Source organism: Plectropomus leopardus, chromosome 22 (genome assembly GCF_008729295.1).
Source record: "Plectropomus leopardus isolate mb chromosome 22, YSFRI_Pleo_2.0, whole genome shotgun sequence".
NCBI classification, from domain to species: domain Eukaryota; kingdom Metazoa; phylum Chordata; class Actinopteri; order Perciformes; family Serranidae; genus Plectropomus; species Plectropomus leopardus.
Window position 1 is genome coordinate 20605380 of NC_056484.1, and position 20376 is coordinate 20625755.

At 38.2% G+C, this 20376-nt stretch overlaps 1 protein-coding gene across 3 annotated transcripts in view; it reads left to right on the forward strand.

Moving 5' to 3' along the window:
• Nucleotides 1-20376, forward strand: part of nap1l1 (nucleosome assembly protein 1-like 1) — a 35687-nt gene that overhangs the window by 11497 nt on the left and 3814 nt on the right. The window contains exons 5-15 of one of the 3 annotated variants that reach the window (XM_042511091.1): nucleotides 6060-6201; nucleotides 9745-9837; nucleotides 10258-10386; nucleotides 11394-11465; nucleotides 11561-11700; nucleotides 12062-12207; nucleotides 12361-12380; nucleotides 13316-13438; nucleotides 15797-15829; nucleotides 15957-16007; nucleotides 18599-18635. In XM_042511091.1, coding sequence (XP_042367025.1) covers nucleotides 6060-6201; nucleotides 9745-9837; nucleotides 10258-10386; nucleotides 11394-11465; nucleotides 11561-11700; nucleotides 12062-12207; nucleotides 12361-12380; nucleotides 13316-13438; nucleotides 15797-15829; nucleotides 15957-16007; nucleotides 18599-18604 — 955 coding nt within the window. In that variant the 3' untranslated portion in view covers nucleotides 18605-18635. The remainder of the gene's footprint in view (nucleotides 1-6059; nucleotides 6202-9744; nucleotides 9838-10257; nucleotides 10387-11393; nucleotides 11466-11560; nucleotides 11701-12061; nucleotides 12208-12360; nucleotides 12381-13315; nucleotides 13439-15796; nucleotides 15830-15956; nucleotides 16008-18598; nucleotides 18636-20376) is intronic. The other 2 variants (XM_042511089.1, XM_042511090.1) reach the window with 2 other exon arrangements.

Here is a 20376-nt window from a genome sequence, read left to right on the forward strand (position 1 = left end):
CCGTCTGTCCATCCCATTCATGTCAGCAGGATATATCAAGAACACCTTGAGGGAGTTTTTCCAGATCTGTCACAAATGACCCTTTGGACTCATGGATGAACTTATTACATTTTGGTGGCCATAAGTCAAGGTCACTGTGACCTAGCACCCGTCTGTCAAGAAACACAAATAAATGGATCAGATTTTGGTGGTCAGATGTTTTCAGCCATTACTCAAAAATTCATACGCAAATTATGACAAAACGCGATATCTTAAGAACGGACAGGGGAATTCCTTCAGATTTGGCACAAACGTCAACTTGTACTCAATGATGAACTTACCTGATTTTGATAATCACAGGTCAAAGGTCAACTGGCCTCGTCTTTCATTTCTGTGACACCCTTGCATCCTTCTCAATCTCGTCAATATATCTTAAAAACAAATAAAAGGAATTTCTCGTCAACTTGGAGGTCCTTGTGACCTCAAACATGTTTTTGGCTACAGCTCCACGAATTCATGTGCTAAAATGACCAAATTTTACTCAAATATTGAAGAGGATGTAATTAGGTGATGACATTTTATTACCCAAAAGGTCAAAGGAAGGGGAGACATTAAGTTGAATAGATGACAGTAATTTTGGGTGCACTCCTTAAAACTGTGCTTATTGTTATAGATCTGTGCTGCCGGGGGAAAATGTAAAGCATCCATGTTTCACAGACATTGATTTAAACTAAGTTTAACTTGACTGGTGCCCGCGGGCATACAACTGTAAGGCAGTAGTTCCAGTTTAAATCTGCCAAAAAAGTCTAAAACATAGAATCAAGATAATAGATTTGTTTTGAGTCTAAAACTCTGAGTTACTTGCACAGCAGATGTTTTTTTTTTTTAACCCCTCTCTTGAACCCTGTTGCTGCGGGCTATCAGTTGTAGGTTGTAATCATTTACTTGCGCCAGGGTGGTAGGTGGATGTTTTTGCTTTAGCCAGTCGCATGCTTACATGGTAATTTCTTTTCTGTGTGGTGGATGGGCCTTGTTGAGTAGCAGTGCTTTTATGCAAATCAAGTTCAAGTGAAGTTCAGTCATATTCATGTTTTGCAGCAATAATAAAGTAAAAGATAAACTGTCTGAATCCAGAGGTGAGGAGACATTAAAGTAGCTCGCCACTGAATGGCTGAGCCCGAGCAGAAGCTTTAGTCAGGTTTTTATTGTGGTTCTGCGAGCTGCTAACATGAGGATAATGTCAAGTCTCAGCCCACGTTAGGTCAATTACCAATCATCTCAATAGCAGAGAGGCAAGAGGAGGAGCTGGCACGGCTTCACAGGCATCACTTTGTATAGAGGAGCTTACTATACGCAGCTATTGTTTAGCTTCATTTTGATTGGCTCAGTTGACGAAAAGGAAGCAGAAGGAGCCGGAGAGAATAGGCGGCGACGAAAGCTCGTATATAAGACACTTATTGTCTCAAAGACACCAGCCACTGTTTGTGGTGTCTGCAGGCCTTTTAGCAGCCAAATTTAACTGACATTTGGCATCAGCAGGTGGGGAATTTCAGACCGTTTCCAAATGAGTAGTCTGGAATTGAGCAGTATAAGTTGAGGGGAACCAGCCAAACTATCACCTGTGTTAAAATGTGTGGAAAATGTGAAAATTGTGTAATTTTCTGGTTTTGTTTAAAGTAGTTGTCTTCTTAAATTTTTTTCTGCCTAAAAGCCCATAGAACATAATCCTTAGCTATAGACCGAAGAGACCGTTTTGTTTGCCATTCTCTGTGAGTTAACATGACTATGAGCACCAGGTAACCCTCTGTGTTAAATCTTCTTTTCAAGATCATCTTTGTCACAGTTGACCTTTTGTGATGGTCCGTCAAGCTGTCGGAGTGAGCATAGAGCTCACTCTGTAACTGACTGTACTCCCTGAAGAAATATCTAATTATGGGGAAAAATGAAAAAGCGATTCCAAGCAGACAGAAGGGTCTATAATATGTGTTTGAGGTGGGGATGATAATTAATCGGTCCTTAAGAATTTAATCAAACAAGTGAAATTTACTCGATAAATCAACACGCTATGCAATGCTGTCTAAGTATATAAAATATGTTGTTGTGTGCTTTGATTGAGGGAAAAACACATTTGGTGCTCTATGAAATAAGCAAAATAACAATAAGTTTTTTTCAAATAATTAATTGATTCTTAAATTGACCAATAATAGATTCCGGAAAGTGCTTGTGAATTGCAACCTTAGTTTGAAGGATATATTTTTGGTGTACAACTAACTCAGCAGTGAAAACAGGTTAAAAAGATAAATTTAGAAGCAAAACAAAAATAGAAAACAAAATAAGAAAAGAAAAGAAAAATACAGCAAGAAAACTTCATTGTGCAAACTGCAACATGGTAAAAACAGAACTTGAAAATAGATAGGCCAAAAACTTAAACACTGCTTTCTCGTCAAAACAAAATATTTTAACATTGTTGTATAAACACTATAATTAAAGCCATCAGCACATGCATGGATTTTAAAATGTTTTTCTTTTAAAGTTGTTTTAATTTGATGTCCTCCTGACAGTAGAATAAGCCACTTTAAATCTATATACTCAAATTATTTTAGTATATTGCACAAGTAAGAAACAAACTAAATACTAATTCACTGTTATGAAGTATTTCCCTCCTGGTAAGACATATGTCAGATCCGGTGTTTTAATCACTGCTCTGGGCCCATCGTTCTTGACTGTGTGCAGAGGGACCGTGTCCTTGCATTGTTGGATTGTTAGCATTCATAATGTCAGTCCACTGCTTGCTTTTCCTGTCACATGCAACGCCTCGAGCAGATGCTCTAAGTCGTGTCTGACCCTTTGGCTTCACTGTTTCTCTGGCACTGCTGACGGCCTTGAATCCGCTGATGGTTTTCTGTGTTAAAACTGGATTGGATGTTGGATATGGATATTTTAAAACATATACAATAAACTTCCAAACTTCCAAATGGCTAGCTAGCAAGCTGTAGCCAATACCCAGCATGCCTTTTGGTGGTGTATTTTTGCGAATGTACCATTATCAGTGTTAGAAATTAACTATTTGTCACATAATTGTGAGCCAGGGTGTTTTTCCTTGTTAGAAAGACAGAGTGGGTTATTGTTGTGTTGTGAACTTTTAAGAAGGGGTATGCAGTTAACTAGGGTTAACAGATACTGGTTTTTCAGGGCTGATACTCATACCAATTATTAATTACTATTAATTAACCTAAAGAGACTGATAACTGATATTCAGAACTGATATGCATTTACAGTAACAATGAAAATATTTGTATTGAAATATAAGAAACTCCAACACGAAACTTCAGTTGCTTTTAGCAAGTGTTTTATCAAAACTGAAACTTTCAACATCATGCACAGCAAGTTCCCAGCAACTTTTTTTTAATAACGTCAAGTGAAAATTTAAAGTTCCTCCCATGCTGACACTTTCTGTGCATCACCATCTGCTTTCCCTGGTGTTTGTTGAGTGTAATAGACACACAGTTTCATTAATTTATTTTATTTGCTATATTAAAATAAAACACCCATACAGATAATCGTCAAAATGCCAAATATCGGCTCCGGTAATGGCCAGGCCGATAATCCGTCAACCTCTACAATTAACCCTATATACCATGCCCCGGAAATTATACTTCTAGCTGCCTATGGTTCTTCTTCAGTGAGAGCTCAGACTATGTGACAGTATATGAAAAATGCATAGCATATTAAAAATTAAAACCAGTACTACTTCAGTGAATGGTTTGTGTTGTACTTAATTTGGATTAGTGGGATTTGTCTGTCAAAAAAGAAAAATTCATGCAATTTAAAAACTTTTAAAACTTGACATGAAAAGTCCATGAGGGGGTGAATGCTTTTTACAGGCATTGTATGTGTATCCTGTTAACAGATGAACTGGTTGTTCTGAGGTAATTTTAACGTTTTAGTCACGGAGCGGGTGCAGAGGTACAGTCAGTAATAGTACTCCCTGAGATGCTGTGTGAACGTAGTCGTGTGTCTTGGCTGCGGGGCTGTGCCACCCACTGCTCCTTTTCTCAGCAAAAACCATCAGCAAGCAGCCCTTTGATCAACTTGTCAAGTGTTTGGCAGTCACCAACAAACTCGCCAGTTACAACATCCCAGCGCTCGGGACCAAACACGCACTCCCCTGCCAGGATAGTGCAGGCGTTTTAATTTACCGTACTGCGGAGAAACTCGACTCCGTGCTGCCTCACTACAGCTCTCAAAGCCTGGAGACCCCTGTCATCTCAAAATTACAGCTCAAGAATAACTGTATTGATGTTCAAGGCTTCAACCAGCTTCCCAGCAAGGCTGTCTGAGGCAACAACAAAAAATAATTTCATTTTAAATACAACAAAACAAAAGGGTTGAAACTCGTGTAGCACTGAAGCTATATCAAACTTTTTTTTCAAACTAAGAGCTGGATGTGAGCCTGCCAACACAAATGGCATCAACACCAATCATATTCATTAAATAAGTGTTGCTGCTAATCACTGACATATCCTCGGCGGTGATAACAAAAAAAATCTACTTATTCTGTAGTGTATTGGGGTTTTTTTTCATCTAAAAACATAGTGGCATCATGACAGAAACTTGGCATTTAAAGCGTTAAAATTCTGAAAATTAATGAATATTTGATATTTATGATTAGGACTGGTGTTGGTTAAAAAATTAACTCAATGAAAGTAGAAAATACCAAAGTCTAATATTTGTTAAAGCTTGGATTTGCAAAGCACAATACCAGTGTGTGAAATATTTAAACGGCCCTAAGGGTTAAGGTGGTAATTGTTGATTGTTGGTGTCTCTACAGAAGGGTTAGCTCTGAAGTGTTTTAAATTCAGTATATCATTTAAAAGAGAATTTAGGAAATGCCCCAAACAACATTTTTTAAATGTTCTGATCTGGAGGAACCTTCTGCATCATCTACAGTAGGAACCAGGCCACAAGTCCCTCCAGCATAAACCAATAAATCAGTGTCCAAGTGAGACAGCATTTCTTCACTCTGCTGGTGAATACAGCCGATCTCAATAAAGTCCACTCTGGGTGTAGTCTGAGTTTGTTTACAGTGTGTACCTGGAAGGCCACCCCTACTTACTGGAGATCCTCCGGGGACAGTGCTGCTCTGCTCTAAAGCTCTCAGCAGATTAACTTCTGAGGCGGAGTGCTCTTCTGCTCCCATTTGCTCCCCATTAAGCGCTTTTTATCCAGTGTTTTTATATTTAGAAGGCTGGAAGCAAAGAAAATACATTATCACAAAATAGTACATCTCTAGGTTTCAGAGTGTAGAAAGAGCTGCACAAACTTTTCATATTGCTCACGTTAATGTACGTTTTAGCATAATTGGCCAGAAGTGTAATATTTGTAGCTATGTGCTGTGAAAAAAAAATCTAATTTTTAAAATAAAATAAAAAATTAACCCTTTGAGACCTGGAAAGACATAGGTTTTGTTGTGCTACGTTCAGACTAATTTTCCAAGTTTTTTTTTTTTTTTTTTTTAAGTGAAGAAAGATGTAACCCTTTGAGCAAAGCACAACAAAACCTATGTCTTTCCAGGTATCAGACTCAATTTCCAAGCGTTTTTAAAAAATTTAACCGTTTGAAAACTGAACAATTTAGTTTAATTTCTTTAGAAAACAGGTGGAGAGAGGTAGTGAAAAACGTGCCAAAAAATGCAAGAAATTACTCAAAGGAGACAAGAAAAAGACTTGATTTTTTTTTTTAAAAGAGGGAAACAAGGAAAAATGTACAGAAAACTACAGTCATAATTGTTATATTTTTAAAATTATGTTACAGAAAAAGATAATTTTTTTCAACTTTTAGCACTTTTTTGGATCATGTCTTCTTTTTTCTTTTTTTGTGCCTTTTTTCAGGTAGTGTTCTTGTAATTTAAAAAAAAATAAAAATAAATTATTACTAATTTCTTGTTAATTTTTGGGTTGTGTCTCAAGTTGCTCATTGCCTTCTCCGCACATCTTTGCAAAAATCTAACCAGGTTGCTCAGGTCTCGAAGAGTTAATGCAGGATTGTGCTGATCTGTTTTCATGTCTGCCATCCCACAGTTTACCAAAGGTCGTAAAGAGACGTGTAAACGCCCTCAAGAACCTGCAGGTCAAATGTGCCCACATTGAAGCAAAGTTCTACGAAGAAGTACACGAACTGGAGAGAAAGTACGCAGCGCTCTACCAGCCCCTCTTCGACAAAGTACGTCATTTCTACATTTTCTTCGCTGTGACCTCCAGTACTGGTATTTCTGCAGCTGTGCTGTTTCTGTCCACCTGTATCATAAAAGCACATTTCCATATTTGGTACGGCTGAAATAATGTTTGTATACTTGTGTGTACTCGTGTTTTTCCAGAGACGCTTTCTAAGTTTTCTCAAAGCATGAACAAAAAGATCACACACGCTTCCTTTAAAAGAGTCATGAACCTTTTATGATTGTTCTGAGTGTCTCAGTGATACAAGTAACCGGACGAGAAAACAGAGGCAGCTGGTGCATGCTCTGTCAGATACACGGGTGATGCATTCTCCCTCACCACCTGTTGTCTGCCATGTTCATCCTGATTTGTACTGCTGTGCATCCAAAACACTACACACGCGCGCGCACGCACACACTGATCTTTGATCTGTGAAGCAACCTCAGGATTTAGAAGCACCTCAGGTTGTTCCACTGACTGATTCTGATAAAAAATGGATGGCTGTAGTTGTCACTGTGAAGCTTGTTGTGGTTTATAAATGTAAATGAAATGCTGCTATAGCAGCTATTAGGACTACTTGATTAATCAGGATTTATTTTGATTGATATTGAAATCACGATTATTTAACAATTATTTAACATGATTGCTCACTGTTCTTCAGAACATCATGCAATTATTGAACATTAACTCTGGTGTTTATTTTTAACACTGGATGATCTTTAACTTTAAATAGGCCTACAAGTGAACTGAAAAAAAAAGAAAAATGAAAGCTTTGTGGTGCAGCCACGACTGTAACACGCCTTGCACTTTACTGTAGTTTGTTCATATTCCCATTATAATAAACCTAACCCAACTCATATAATTTAACAATATATAACAGTTACTGTATCAATGACAGCAAAATACATTTTGAATTGGGATCAATGATTGTTTGACCAACTCAGGAGAGACTCAGCAGACAGACATTTTTCTCCATTATCTGTTTAGAAGCAGCTGAGAGTGTCAAAACAATGAGAAACATTGGTCCACCTTAACAGTCCACCTTAAAGGAGCCTGGTCTGTTTCCAGTGGGAAGCTAACTCAGCCTGCTAACTTTGAGACTAACTTCTGTCACCTAAAACAGCAGCTGGCTGTTTTCACGTCATACTCTCTGCCCCTCTCGCTGAGGCCATCACCGGCACATACACGTTTGCTCTCCCCGCGCGTACTTGTTGTCGCTCGTGCTCTCTGTCTCGCTGCACGCGTTGTCTGGAAACAAAATGAGAGGACAAAGTCTCAGCACAACCAGAGAGGCAGTGCGCTGTGGCTCTCTGTTTTCCACCGGTGCTGAAACTCTAGTTTGGACTTTGGTGGGACTGGCAGGGAATGAGGAAAGCGTGCACTTGATTTACAAAGTGAAAGACAAAACGGGAGCAACATTGTTTAATTCATTATGCCGCACATAATCGTTTCATCTCGATCATCTTGTTTTAAAAATCGAGGGAAGCCAAAATCGAAAATTGAAATTTGATTGATCGCCCAGCCCTAGTAGCTATAGCATTTTATTGTCATTCACGCCCTCAAATTTACTCCCAAAAGCCGGGAAATTCTGATAGATGTTTATGATTATGCAAAGGTACGGGTGAGAATACTTAGACACGTCACAGTATGATTCAAAATGATGATGAAATTATAAAACAATTTTTGATGCATCAAAATTTTAGATTTCTATACATGATAGGGCTGTGCAATATGGTGAAAATTCAAAACAAAAACTTAAAAAAATTGCCTCTTTATATTCCAACAATATTGTAGAGTTTCTGTTTGGTGCTTTCGCTAATATTTACACAATGTCATTTTTGATAAATACTCATCAGTAATGTGGATATAATGATTGGGTGGTTTGAGGAAAATTATAGACCAGCTAGTCTAGTTAGTTCAGAAAAGTACATCACTTTACTGTAATGAAACCTTTGAAAAAGACAAGCTTACGATTAGGGATGTCAGTTTGAGTTAATTTTGCTTTCGAAATGCCAACACGCATTAACTTAACGTTTTATCTGACCAACATTAAATTACCCAAAAATAATTGTGTCAGCTGAACTACAGTTATACTTAGGTACTTCTGGGAGATGATACAGAAGTATCCGCTGCCGTACCATCAGACTAAGGAGTAGCTTCTTCCTCCAGGCGGTGAGAATCATAAAATCCTCCTTCGACGCCTGAAGATGTAGCAGGATTTAGGGACAAAAAAATATAAATTTGAACACACCCAACATGGCATTCCCTGAATTTAAACCGTGCACGTTGTACAGTTAAAGGCTTCGGTGGTGTTTAAAACTGAGACTTCACTTCTGTCTGGCCACCCGGTGAAATGAGTGGTTGACTGCAGAGAGGCCTCTTTGCCAAATACAGGGGACGTTCTCCATAATTTATAGCTGAGGAGATAAAAGGGAATAAATGACAACAGTGTACATATTTAAAAACATTTCACAGTGTCCTTAATCGAATTAATTGAAAATATGGTAACTGAGACTCCACATTTTTATTTAACAAACTTACCAAAACTTATCTTTGAGATCCGCTGCATTTATATGAAGTATCTCCACCCCAGGATCAGTTAATAACCACACACAACACAACATTTCCTGAATGCATGGCTCGTGGTTTGTAGATGAACTGATAAATTTACTTCATGTTGAACATCAGCGTTTCTGTAGTTGTATTAGAAGGGTATTTTTGGATGGAGATCAAAACTCCGCTCACCCGAATCTTGCTGGATTTGTTATGAAGACTGGTCTCAAAGATGATCAACCCGCATGTTTCCCACATCACCAAAACAGCATTAAGGCTTTGTTTTCATGTAAACAAACTGAGGATGGAAACAACAACTGTACCAAGAACCGCCCACGTCCTCACTGAAACAGTTCACACTTCGTTTTAACAAATGACCCTGTTTTACACAACATGTTAAAAAGCGTCTGTAAAGCACCATTACGCGGGTGCCACTGGTACAAACATTAACCCTTTGTGACCTGAGCGAACTGACTTGATGATTTTCAGAAACAAAAGCAAAAAGCAGTGAGCAGCTTAAGAGTAAATGCCCAAAAGTTAGAAAAATGTGTTAGAAAAATAGTACAAGAAAATTACCTTTTTAAAATTAAAAAACAAACAACAAAAAAAGGAAATTACCTGAAAGAAAGTACTTAAATACTACTATTACTTCTACTGCTGCTGCTATTACTGCTATTACTACTGTTACTGCTACTACTACTATTACTACTAATAATAATAATTCAAAAAAATATTTAAAACCCCTAATTATGAAAATTAAATATATATATGTTTTGGATATTTTCCCCTAGCTTTTTTAAAAATAATATTCCAAATCTACTTGGAAATTTCTTGCAATTTGTGAAATGGCTCTTGCCAAGTTGCTTATTGCCTGATTTCCAATGTTTCCACATGAAAGGACCCCATTTTGCTCAGATTTCAAAGGTTTAAATACTTGCAAAGGTGAATGCTAATCCAAGTTTCGAAGGGTTAACCTTTTTTCCCCTGTTGTTTGCAGAGAAGTGACATAGTGAAAGCAGCTTACGAGCCCACAGACGAGGAGTGTGAATGGAAGGCGGATGAGGAGGAAGAGCTGACAGTAAGTAAGCAGGTACAGGTGACGTATACACCTGCATGCTTCCTGTCTGACTGAATACGTTCTGCCTTTTCCTCTTTCGTCGCACGCTTGTGGCTTAAAGTCACACCCAGAACACAATCAGCTTCCCCAAAATGGCAGCACTGCATGCAGCTCATGAAGAAGAACATGCAGTTTCATCACTGTCACTGATTTCACATGTCCGTATTTCAGGGTTGATGAAACCAGTGTAGTGATCTATTGCAGTGGTGTTTTTTTAAAGCATTAAATCGAGCTAGTTCTGTCTTGCTCTCTATTTTTTTTTCCCTCCATCTAATCCCCAGCGCCAGAGTGTCGTCTTTGTGGGTGTAGGTGGTGGAAAGCTCTTTGTTCCACATGGTATGATCTGTGCAAAGAAAAGCGTTATTTTGAAGAGAAAATGTCTCCCTCGACTAGGATGAGATGAAGGAGAAGGCCAAGTTAGAGGAGGAGAAGAAGGACGAGGAGAAGGAGGACCCCAAAGGCATCCCCGAGTTCTGGTTAACGGTTTTCAAAAACGTGGACCTGCTCAGCGACATGCTGCAGGTAGGTTCCTCCAGACGGCTGCTGGAGCGCCACTGAAAAATGGGTCACAGACTGTTTGTTCCCAGCGATGAAAAATCAGGGTCTGCTTCCACCTGCTGGCCGAGTTTTATAGAGCAGGGCTTTGCAGCGTGGATTATGATCAAATATGGTGTATTCAGGGTTTCCGAGGATATTTAAAAGGTCTTAAAAAGCATTGAATTAATTAAACTAAAAATAAGGCCTTAATTGGTATAAAAATGTCTTCAATAAAACTGCTCATGCACAGAAAGTGGGATTTTAGGATTTATTCCGACATTGTAAAATCATATAACTGCTAACATATTTTTTATTGTTATTTCAGAATTATAAAATCTCACCAAAAAAAAGTCATGATTTTTTTTGGAATGAATATTTTGGGAAAATTGTCCCTGATTGATTTTCAATTTTAATTTTTTGTTTGTTTTTTTTCAATTGGTCATAAATTTAATTCCAAGTGGCATTAAAAAGATATTAAACATTGAATTAATTAATTTAAAAATAAGACCTTAATTGATATTTAAAAAGTCTTAAATAAATCTTTCAAAAGTCTCAAATCTGATATTGGAAATTGGATTTTATTATTTTTTCTGATATTGCATTGTTAGATCAAAATGTAACATTGTATTCATATATTAGTATTAATGTTGTTGTAATAATTATTATTTATATGTAAAATAAATAAAATTATATATATAAAATCTTTCATAAAATCCCCTTTGCATGAATGTCTCCCAAAAAGTCATGTTGTATGTTAGAATAGATCATATCAGATCAATCAATCATATGATATAGATCATATAAAATCAATTGATTATCAATTTTAGTGTTTGTATAATTTGTCTTAAATTTAATTCCAAGTGTCATTAAAAAAAAGTCTTAAATCTGAGGTGCCTTAAGCTGGAGGAACCCTGAGTATTTCTGCCCATAACTGAACAATAGAAACACCTGCTGGATGCTATTCTGAACTCTGTGGTGCTTTCTCTCCTCAGGAACACGATGAACCCATCCTAAAACATTTACAAGATATTAAAGTCAAGTTCTCAGATCCAGGACAGCCCATGGTGAGTGAGCGCCACTCGTGTGAGATGGCTGGAGCCGCTCTGTTTGCTTTGAACTTGTCCGTCTGTAACCGGAAACCCTTCTGTTTTTCCTCCAGAGCTTCACGTTAGAGTTCCACTTCGAGCCCAACGACTTCTTCTCAAACACAGTGTTGACGAAAACCTACAAGATGAGGTCAGAGCCCGACGAGAGCGACCCCTTCTCCTTCGACGGGCCGGAGATCATGTGCTGCACGGGGTGAGCACAACGGCTGTTTTTGATTTGTCTTTCTTATAAATTCAGTTGTACAAGTCGAAATATAATCATTTGATTTCATTCTGTCAAAGTTCTCCGTACATTTTCTAATGTCAGCCACATTGTTATTTATTAAAACTCTCCCTCAAGAGCCAACCAGACCTGCACCAAACATCTCTTTCTGCATCTCTGTTATCTGCCTGCAGCTTTTCCCTCTGAATCTGTGCATATCACAGACCTCACCAGCTCGATTCCTAAAATAAGCCCAAGATGCAATTAAGATTTGACATTTAAAATGCTGGATAAACTGACCTTGCTCGTTCTCCTTCTGCTGCTGCCTCCTCCTGCTCGTGTTTCACCACAGTTGCACGATTGAGTGGACGAAGGGCAAGAACGTCACGTTGAAAACAATCAAGAAGAAACAGAAGCACAAGGGCCGCGGCACAGTGAGGACGGTCACCAAAACAGTCCCCAACGACTCCTTCTTCAACTTCTTCACCCCACCAGAGGGTAAGCAGGACGGGGACAGAAGAAGTCAGCCTAAACCAGAGTTCACTTTTATATGACCAGTTGATTTAGCATTTATTACTGATCAGATGGATCTCTGTGCCTGTTACAGATCTCTGGTTTTACTGACTTTTAACTTTCTCCTCTTATTTACAGTTCCAGAAAACGGAGAGTTGGTAAGTCAGTGTGCTTCCTCTACACTCCTTAATTCCTTATTGAATTATTTTCTAGTTTTCCCAGTTATATATTTTGTAAGCTTTGAAAAGTTTAAGATAACTACATATATACCATGAAAGTTTTTACAAGACATGTAAGGACATGGAATTGTGTTCATGGACCTTCGGAAATTTGAAAATCCAACAATAATTTCTGCTTTTTACTATTTCTGTCTGCATTAAATGTCAAAGCATGCCTTCCAAACTCACAGAAAGGCATGCTATCTTTAAAAAAAGAGAAAAAAATATCTTGGCATTTTTATTCCTTTAAATATTTTGTTGATTTTTATAGGAAAAACAACAAAAACAAATAACAATTTGCCAAAACTTTTTGAGGAAAAAAATAGTCTTTTTTTTTTTTTTTTCTTTAACCCCCCCCCCCCCCACAAAAAAAATTTTCAACAAAAAAACATATTTTAAAGAAAGAAACATTTAAAAATCTGCGGTCAGGAAAAGTTTTATGCCCCTCCCCAGTGCTTATAAAATTATTTGACATGCCCATTTTTGCAGCCTCTACCCTCAAAAACAACAAATAGTCTCTTAGTTATATTTAATTATTCAGCTCTAATCCTGTTCTGATTTCAGTATTTTTTTTTAAAAAAAAAAAGACATGTATTTCTAAAAACTATTACATTGTACTGAAAAAGAACTATCAATGGTCATTTCAGAGAATGTGTGGTCTTTGAAGTTTGCCCTCGAAACTTGGAAAGTTATGAAATCTCTTTTATAAGTAAAACTGTGTATGAACTCTTGTTGTTTAGCTAAATGAACAATTGTAACAACATTTTCAAAGTGATACATCCTGTTGTAAACTAACCCTGAGTCCAGCCCTGAATTCTTCACATGAAACTCTAAGAAATGCCCGAATAAACTGTGATTGACCTGTCTGTCTCCAGGACGAGGACTCGGAGGCGGTCCTGGCTGCAGACTTTGAAATCGGCCACTTCATCCGTGAGCGTATCGTACCTCGGGCCGTGCTCTACTTCACAGGAGAGGCCATCGAGGACGACGACGACGATGTGAGTGTTGGCTTCTGAGCTCAAGTTTGGCTTCCTCTTTAGTCTGACAGACTCTGTGGTAAACGCTTTCATATTGGAATGAAGCTTCAGCTTTACAGAAGCAGCCGAGCTGTGCTCTGTTTTCAGCTGGGATACGCTGTGAGGAATCTTCTGGTTATGGTGCTGCAAGAGACGTTATTTGTTGTTGGCTTTATAGTCATTATTAACAGTAGGGTAATCTTTGCTCAAAATATGTGGCTTTTAGATTTATTTTTGGGCATTAACCCTTTTAAACCTGGATCTACGTCAGTTTTCTTGAGTTGTGTTCACAAAATTACTAGAATAAAAGAAGGCAAATAGGTTAGAAAAAAGGTATTTTCAGTTATTAAAAATGCGTATTTAAAATTATGTCATAGTTAAAAAAAATCCTATTTTTTAGCACTTTTTCTGGTCATTTTTAAGTTGTCTTTTTTTCTTATCATTTTAACTAATTTCTTGCCAATATTTTGGGTAATTCTTTTGCAAAGTAACTCATTGCCTTCTTACGTTCTTAATAGGAATCAGGTTAGTTCGCTCGGGTTTTAAGGAACTGTATGTGACATTCAGCAGACCACTATTTACCTCAGTTAGTTGTTGTGGTAGACGCTTTGGCTGGTCGTGCATATGACTTCCTGTGAGCGTATCCCACTGCTTATCTTTACTTTGCACTAGTGTTGTCAAAAATATAGATTCATCCAAACATGTTGAATCTAAATGAATATTTTATGCTCTCAATGTCAGTTCTTCCCTCTGGCCTCAAATATCGATACATTTCAGGGTATCCATACTGAAGTTTGAAATTCCAGTACCGTGGCAGCACTGCTCTGCACTGCACTCATACACTTCATTGAAGCAGTCCTTCCTCCAGTCCGCCCCCCCAGTTAACAATCAACATTTTCAGACAGGAGGAACTCTAGTAGCTTTTAGAACAGTGCTTTGAGGGACTTTTTTCAAACTTATTTTGGAGTAGGTACTCTCCCAGCACAAGAGGAACCTTGAGAGGCGCAAGTGTACAATGCAGCATATGCAACATATGTCCATGTGGCTTTGTGAATGACAGACAACACAGAGCAAAAACAGCTTTTTTGGCACAGAACTCTGTACTTTTAAGCATACTGATCGAAATATGTCGGTACTACAGAGTATCGATAGATTTGAAATCAGTTTATGCCAAATTTCAATACCTCCGGAAGCCAGAGGTTCATTGGCTTCCAAGCAAGGGAAACTATCAGTGCTGCAAGGATAGTTTCTGTGAATTTCTATTTTATTTTAAATATAGTCGTATCATTGCTGTTTTGTTTTTGAAAAACTAATTTTATTCATTATAAAGACGATGCATTGATCACATACAACATAGCAAAATGTACATTTTCAATTTCAGCTGTGCAGTCATTTTTTTCCGTTATGTCTACCCGTCTCAGTCTAGTAATCTGTTGTTCCACAGTAGATAGTTGATTCTGCAACCAGGAAAGGGTGATCATTTTTCCAGCTACTTGGTAGTACTCTTAGGATATGCATGGTATACATATATTTATTTGCTCATTGTATTTTATTTTTATTTAGTTCTTTATGTTAAATGTATCGTTTATATTTATTTAGTTCATCTTTTTGTTTTTATTATTTTTTTTATTTTGTTCTTTATCTTTTTATTTCTATTTAGTTCATCTTTTTGTTTCTATTTTATTTTTATTTGTATATCTTTTTATTTCTATTTTATTTTTTATTTAGTTTTCTTTTTATTTCTAATATTTTTTATTTAGCTCTATCGTTTTTTTTACTTTATTTTTATAAGTTTATCCTTTTATTTCTATTATGTTTTATTTTAGTTCTTTATCTTTTTTATTTAATTTTTTTTATTTTCCCATTCTACAGGATTGAAACGCCTTCATGTTCATTTGGTTGTGTATTGCGTTTTGTGCATTCACAAAAACCAATAAAAAGAGGATTACAAAAATGAAAAAAAAAACAGGTGCAGAATCACTTGTGGACTACAGCTTGTTCAAAAATCCCCATTTTTTTCAGAACAGAATGAGTAAAGTACCAAAAAAAATAGGCACCATGAGTACGGGGTCTGACACCTGTTCAAATGTTAACGGTACACAACTCCATTGATAGGAGAAATACAACATGATTTTGACTCATCTAAGTGAAACAGACTGGCTAATGTTTCTTCAGCATGTTTTTGGCAGAGCAAATGCATCAGGAAAAAAAAAGTGCTATTTATGGAGTTAACATTGTGTGCAGACAGTCTCACCACAGACTGAATCAGAGAGATGCTCCGACTGTTACATACAGCTCTTTGAATGTTTCCCAGCTAATCCTCATGTTTGTGTTTTACAGTACGATGAAGAGGGAGAGGAGGCGGACGATGAGGTAAGACTGTTCAGTATATAATGTCTAAACTGTGTGTGTGGTTTCAGAGTTGTGATAGACAGAGATGAGTGTTAATTGTGTGTTGGAAAGCCAGTAAGCCTGAAGTTGTTCCCTGCTGTGTGTTCAGGAAGGAGAGGAGGAGGCTGACGAGGAGAACGACCCCGACTATGATCCCAAGGTGAGAGCACACATCCCCTCCCTCTGTAAAGATCTCTGGTGTCCTGAGAAAGACCTGACTCAGCTGTTCTCAACTTTGTTGGCTCAGGAAGCTCTTTGCGAAAAGTACAGCAGCAGCAGCTCTTGCTGTAGGCCACTGATAGCCGCAGTGATCTCTCAAAACCTTCCACAGTTCACGAGTTATTATATTCAGGGTTCCTGAGCTGCAGGTAGAGAACAGCTGTCCTAATATGACGATGTCAGATTTCAACATACAGAATACATACTGTCAAATGCATCTCATTTTACACCAGCTTTTGGTTTGCTTCAGCTTTTATTTTGTTGTCGTGATCTTGATTTGGCTCCCAGACAAAAAAAACAACATTCCCCTAGCAGATATTTTTCCTCTTCACCAATGTCTTAACCTGAATGACTTTTTACCAGTCAGTTAAAGTCTGACTGCTGCATGTTGTTACTAAAACCTGAACCTTAACCTTATGCAACTCACAGACCCAGTGTGCATTAAAGGGACAGTTCAACAAAATCAAAAATACATCTTTTTCCTTTGACCTGTAGTGTTATTTATCAGTCCAGATAGTTTTGGTGTGAGTTGCAGAGTTTGGGAGATTTCGGCCATAGAGATGTCTGCCTTCTCTCCAGTATAATGGAACTAGATGACACTCAGCTTTTTGTGCTCAACGTGCCAAAATACATTTATAAAACTCAGCAGCAATGTTTCTTTATTAGCTACTCATGATAATACACAGATCCTATTGTGAGCAGTTACAGTACACACCCCTACTGTAATATAGCACAGAAGGAAGCGTGCATCTACCGCTAGCTCACCTAGCACCACTGAGCTAGCTAACGTTACAGCTGAGCCGAGGAGAACGCAGTAAATGATTACATCGCTTCCATCTGCGCAGTGAGCCGGTTGGCAGGTGTAGTTTATTAGAAAACGAAAAATCGTTACGGATCATCATTTGTGTTCGATGTGTATCTATCTGTCCGTCGCTGATGGTGCAAACTACTGGACCAATCAGCCTAACATTTTGTGTGCACGTGTATGGCTGTATGTTTAAGGACCTCTTGTGGTTGCAGTACTTTGTTATTGTTGAAACTTGTTTAACTGACTGTTTTATACCGACACCGACTGCTGGCTCCTCACTTCTGTTAACTAGCTGATAGGGGTCACAAGTTTTAAGAAATCATCTCAGCTGGAATCTTACTAGCCTTGTAGGCCACATTTTAAGCCTTTGTCAATGCTCAAAAACTGAAATCCAGAGAAAAGTTTGTCTAATTTTCAATACCATGACCTGCGTTTTAATTCCATACACATTATGTGAAGATACACCAAAGTTAGGCAAGTTATAAGGTGATTGAGACCCTGTTTTTGCTGCGGTCTTGACTGTAAGAGAACTACGAAGGACACAGACGCAGTTTTGTTCCATCTACCACACTGGCAGCATTTCAGAAGCAAGTGTTTTGCCTGCTCAATATTCTGGACTTGCAGATTGTTTTTGATTTGGTCATTTTCCCTTGATATTCATGCTTCTATCATTAGTAAGCAGGCTGCGTATATATTTATTTTTGTTCTATTTTAATTGTGTTTGTATCCCACTTTGTTGCGCTACAGCCTCCAGACAAAATGAATACTGTTCAGAGTCCAGTTCTGCCCCGGCTCTGTCAAAAACAGACGAGGCATCTATTTCCCTTAGCTTCTAGGAGCTTCAGAAACACATCTGGTGAAACTGCACGAATTGTCTAGTGTTGCCAAGATCAGAACGAAGTTCACTTTGGTAGTTCCTACATGAAACTGCTTACAACAAGGTTTGTAAATTATCTTGAGTAACTGGGAATGAGACATTGCTGCTGAGTTTTCCAAATGTATTTTTTGGCACTCTGAGCACCACAAGACGAGTGTCATCTAGTTCCATTATACTGGAGAGAAGACAGATGGCAGATATCTCCAACGCTCTGCAACTCACTCCAAAACTATAGACTGAGAAATAGCACTACAGAAAAGAGGAAAAAGTTTTCATCTTAAAAAGAAGAACGAGGACTCCAGTGAAATGTCACTCATACAAAATATTCATTTTTATCGTACTTTTAATTATTTTTTCCTTGTTCAAATTCAGTATTTGTACTGGGAAAATTGGCACAATAAATATATATTTTAAAAAGTTTGAATGAGAGCAGGCACGCATAATTAAGTGCAAACCTTCAGAGGTTTATTGTAATTTCCACTAGACAAATAAATAGCGGGTGCTCTCCTGTAGGCTCTGTTTATCCACTGATGTTTTCTGCTTCGCTGCCTTCCTGATGGACCTAATGTAGCTGAAAAACTGAATAAACAGAAGGGAAGCTATGCAAGCTCCAAAGTCTTGCAAGCAACAATAAGACAAAAGAAAATCTCATTACAATACTTTTTGTTTGACACGACACGATCTAAACGAGCATGACCTCTGCTTCTTTGCTAAGCAAAAATGACATTCTGTATTCTGCTAGTTTTGCTTTTTTTTTTTTTTTTTTTTCTCCTATTCATTAATGTTTCTTCATCTCCGGTCACTTTGGCATCTTTTGTCAGCTACTCTTTAAATTTTTCCTCACTAGGTTTAAGTGGTGACAGTAGAAAAATAACCCTATCCTGGTAGGTACAGCTTGTGAATTGTCAGCTTACTATCATCACACCTCCCCCACCCCCAACCCTTCACCCTCTTAGTTTTGCTTTCCTTTTCCTCCTGTTTTTCCATCCATCCATCTCTCTGCACCCCCCGACCCCACACATTAGCACCGTCCTCTGCCGCCGTTGCTGCACCCCTCCCAACTTACTAACCCACCGGTTTGTCGTTGGTTTTTTGAGCTTTAACCCATAGTGAGTTTTGCATTTGCACTTGTATTATTTCTGTATGTTGAATCCAGTCCAGCCCTCCCTTTTTCTTTCTTCTCCACCATGTCCAACTCGTCCCGTCCACAAACGCAGGCTAGTTTTTGTCAAGATGAGAATTTGTCTGCCATAAATTCTGTGCTTTTTGTTTCTGGATGTTTGTTTTTAACACCCATTTAAATCTCATTGGTCCATTCGTCCATGGTTTGTATCCTCCTTCCTGTTCACATTAGTTCTGCACAGCTGCCTTTTCTCTATAGATCAGCGTTTAATGCCGGGATAATGGCCTTGGAGGGCTGTTTGTGTTTGAAATAAAGCCCCAACCGATAGTTGGCGGATTACCAAAAAACAAGAAATGCCAACAAAGTGTTTTTATCCCTCCGAGGGTGCCGTGATTGTCAGCAATAATGGCCTGTTTTCTGTTGCTTTCATTGGATCTCGATCACCTGCAGCAGATAAAAAGAAGTCCAGTCTTTAAAAAGATGCTACATTATAGTGTGTAACAAAGTTCTTATTTGGGTATCTCACACAGAACACTATTTCAGGACTCGACTGTGAGGAGTTCGGCTGTGGCCAAATGTATGGCACCATATCTAAAATGACCTTACAGTAGGGATCCTCAGCTTGTGTTGCTTGGGGGCCACTTCTGCACAATAACGGGATCCCAGGGGCCTGTTGCAGCAGCCTCATACATGTTTTTAGGATTTTAGGACGTTTCTTGGATGTTAGGGCGTTACTAGGAATTTAGGACATTTCCAGGAATTTAGGACCTTTCTTGGATTGTAGAACATTTCCAGGACATTGGGACATTTTTAGGGTTTTTGGACGTTGCTAGGACTTCAGGATGTTTCTAGGATTTTAGAATGGTTCTAGGATTTTAGGACTTCTCTAGGATTTTAGGATGTTTCTAGGACTTTGGGACGTTTCTAGGACTTAGGGACATTTTTTGGATTTTAGGACGTTACTAAGAATTTAGGAAGTTTCCAGGATTTTAGGACGTTTGTCGGATTTTAGAACATTTCTAAGATTTTAGGATGTTTCTAGGGTTTTTGGATGTTGCTAGGATTTTGGGACATTTCTAGGATTGTAGGATGTTTCTAGAAATTTAGAACAATTCCAGGATTAAAGGATATTTCCAGGATTTTAGGGCGTTTGTCGGATTTTTAGAACATTTCTAGGATTTTAGGAGATACGGGACTTAGCTATGACCTCGGTCGGGGGGTGTTAGGATCCTCCACTGGCCCCTCTTTTAAAAAACAGGCTCTGTTTTGATGGGGTTTATTATGCACTCTGCTACCTCATGTACATTGAAAGTACAAAAACAATTCTCAGTGTGAATCACTTTATTTCTATTGTGAATTAGAAAATAGTTGGGGGGGCACCCTGCATCCAATCAGGGGCCAGATTTGGCCCACAGGCCATAAGTAGAGTATCTCAGCCTTACAGTGTTGAGCGGGTGTGGCATCGGGCCACAGAGAGCAGCCTGAACAGCTGCATCGTGCCA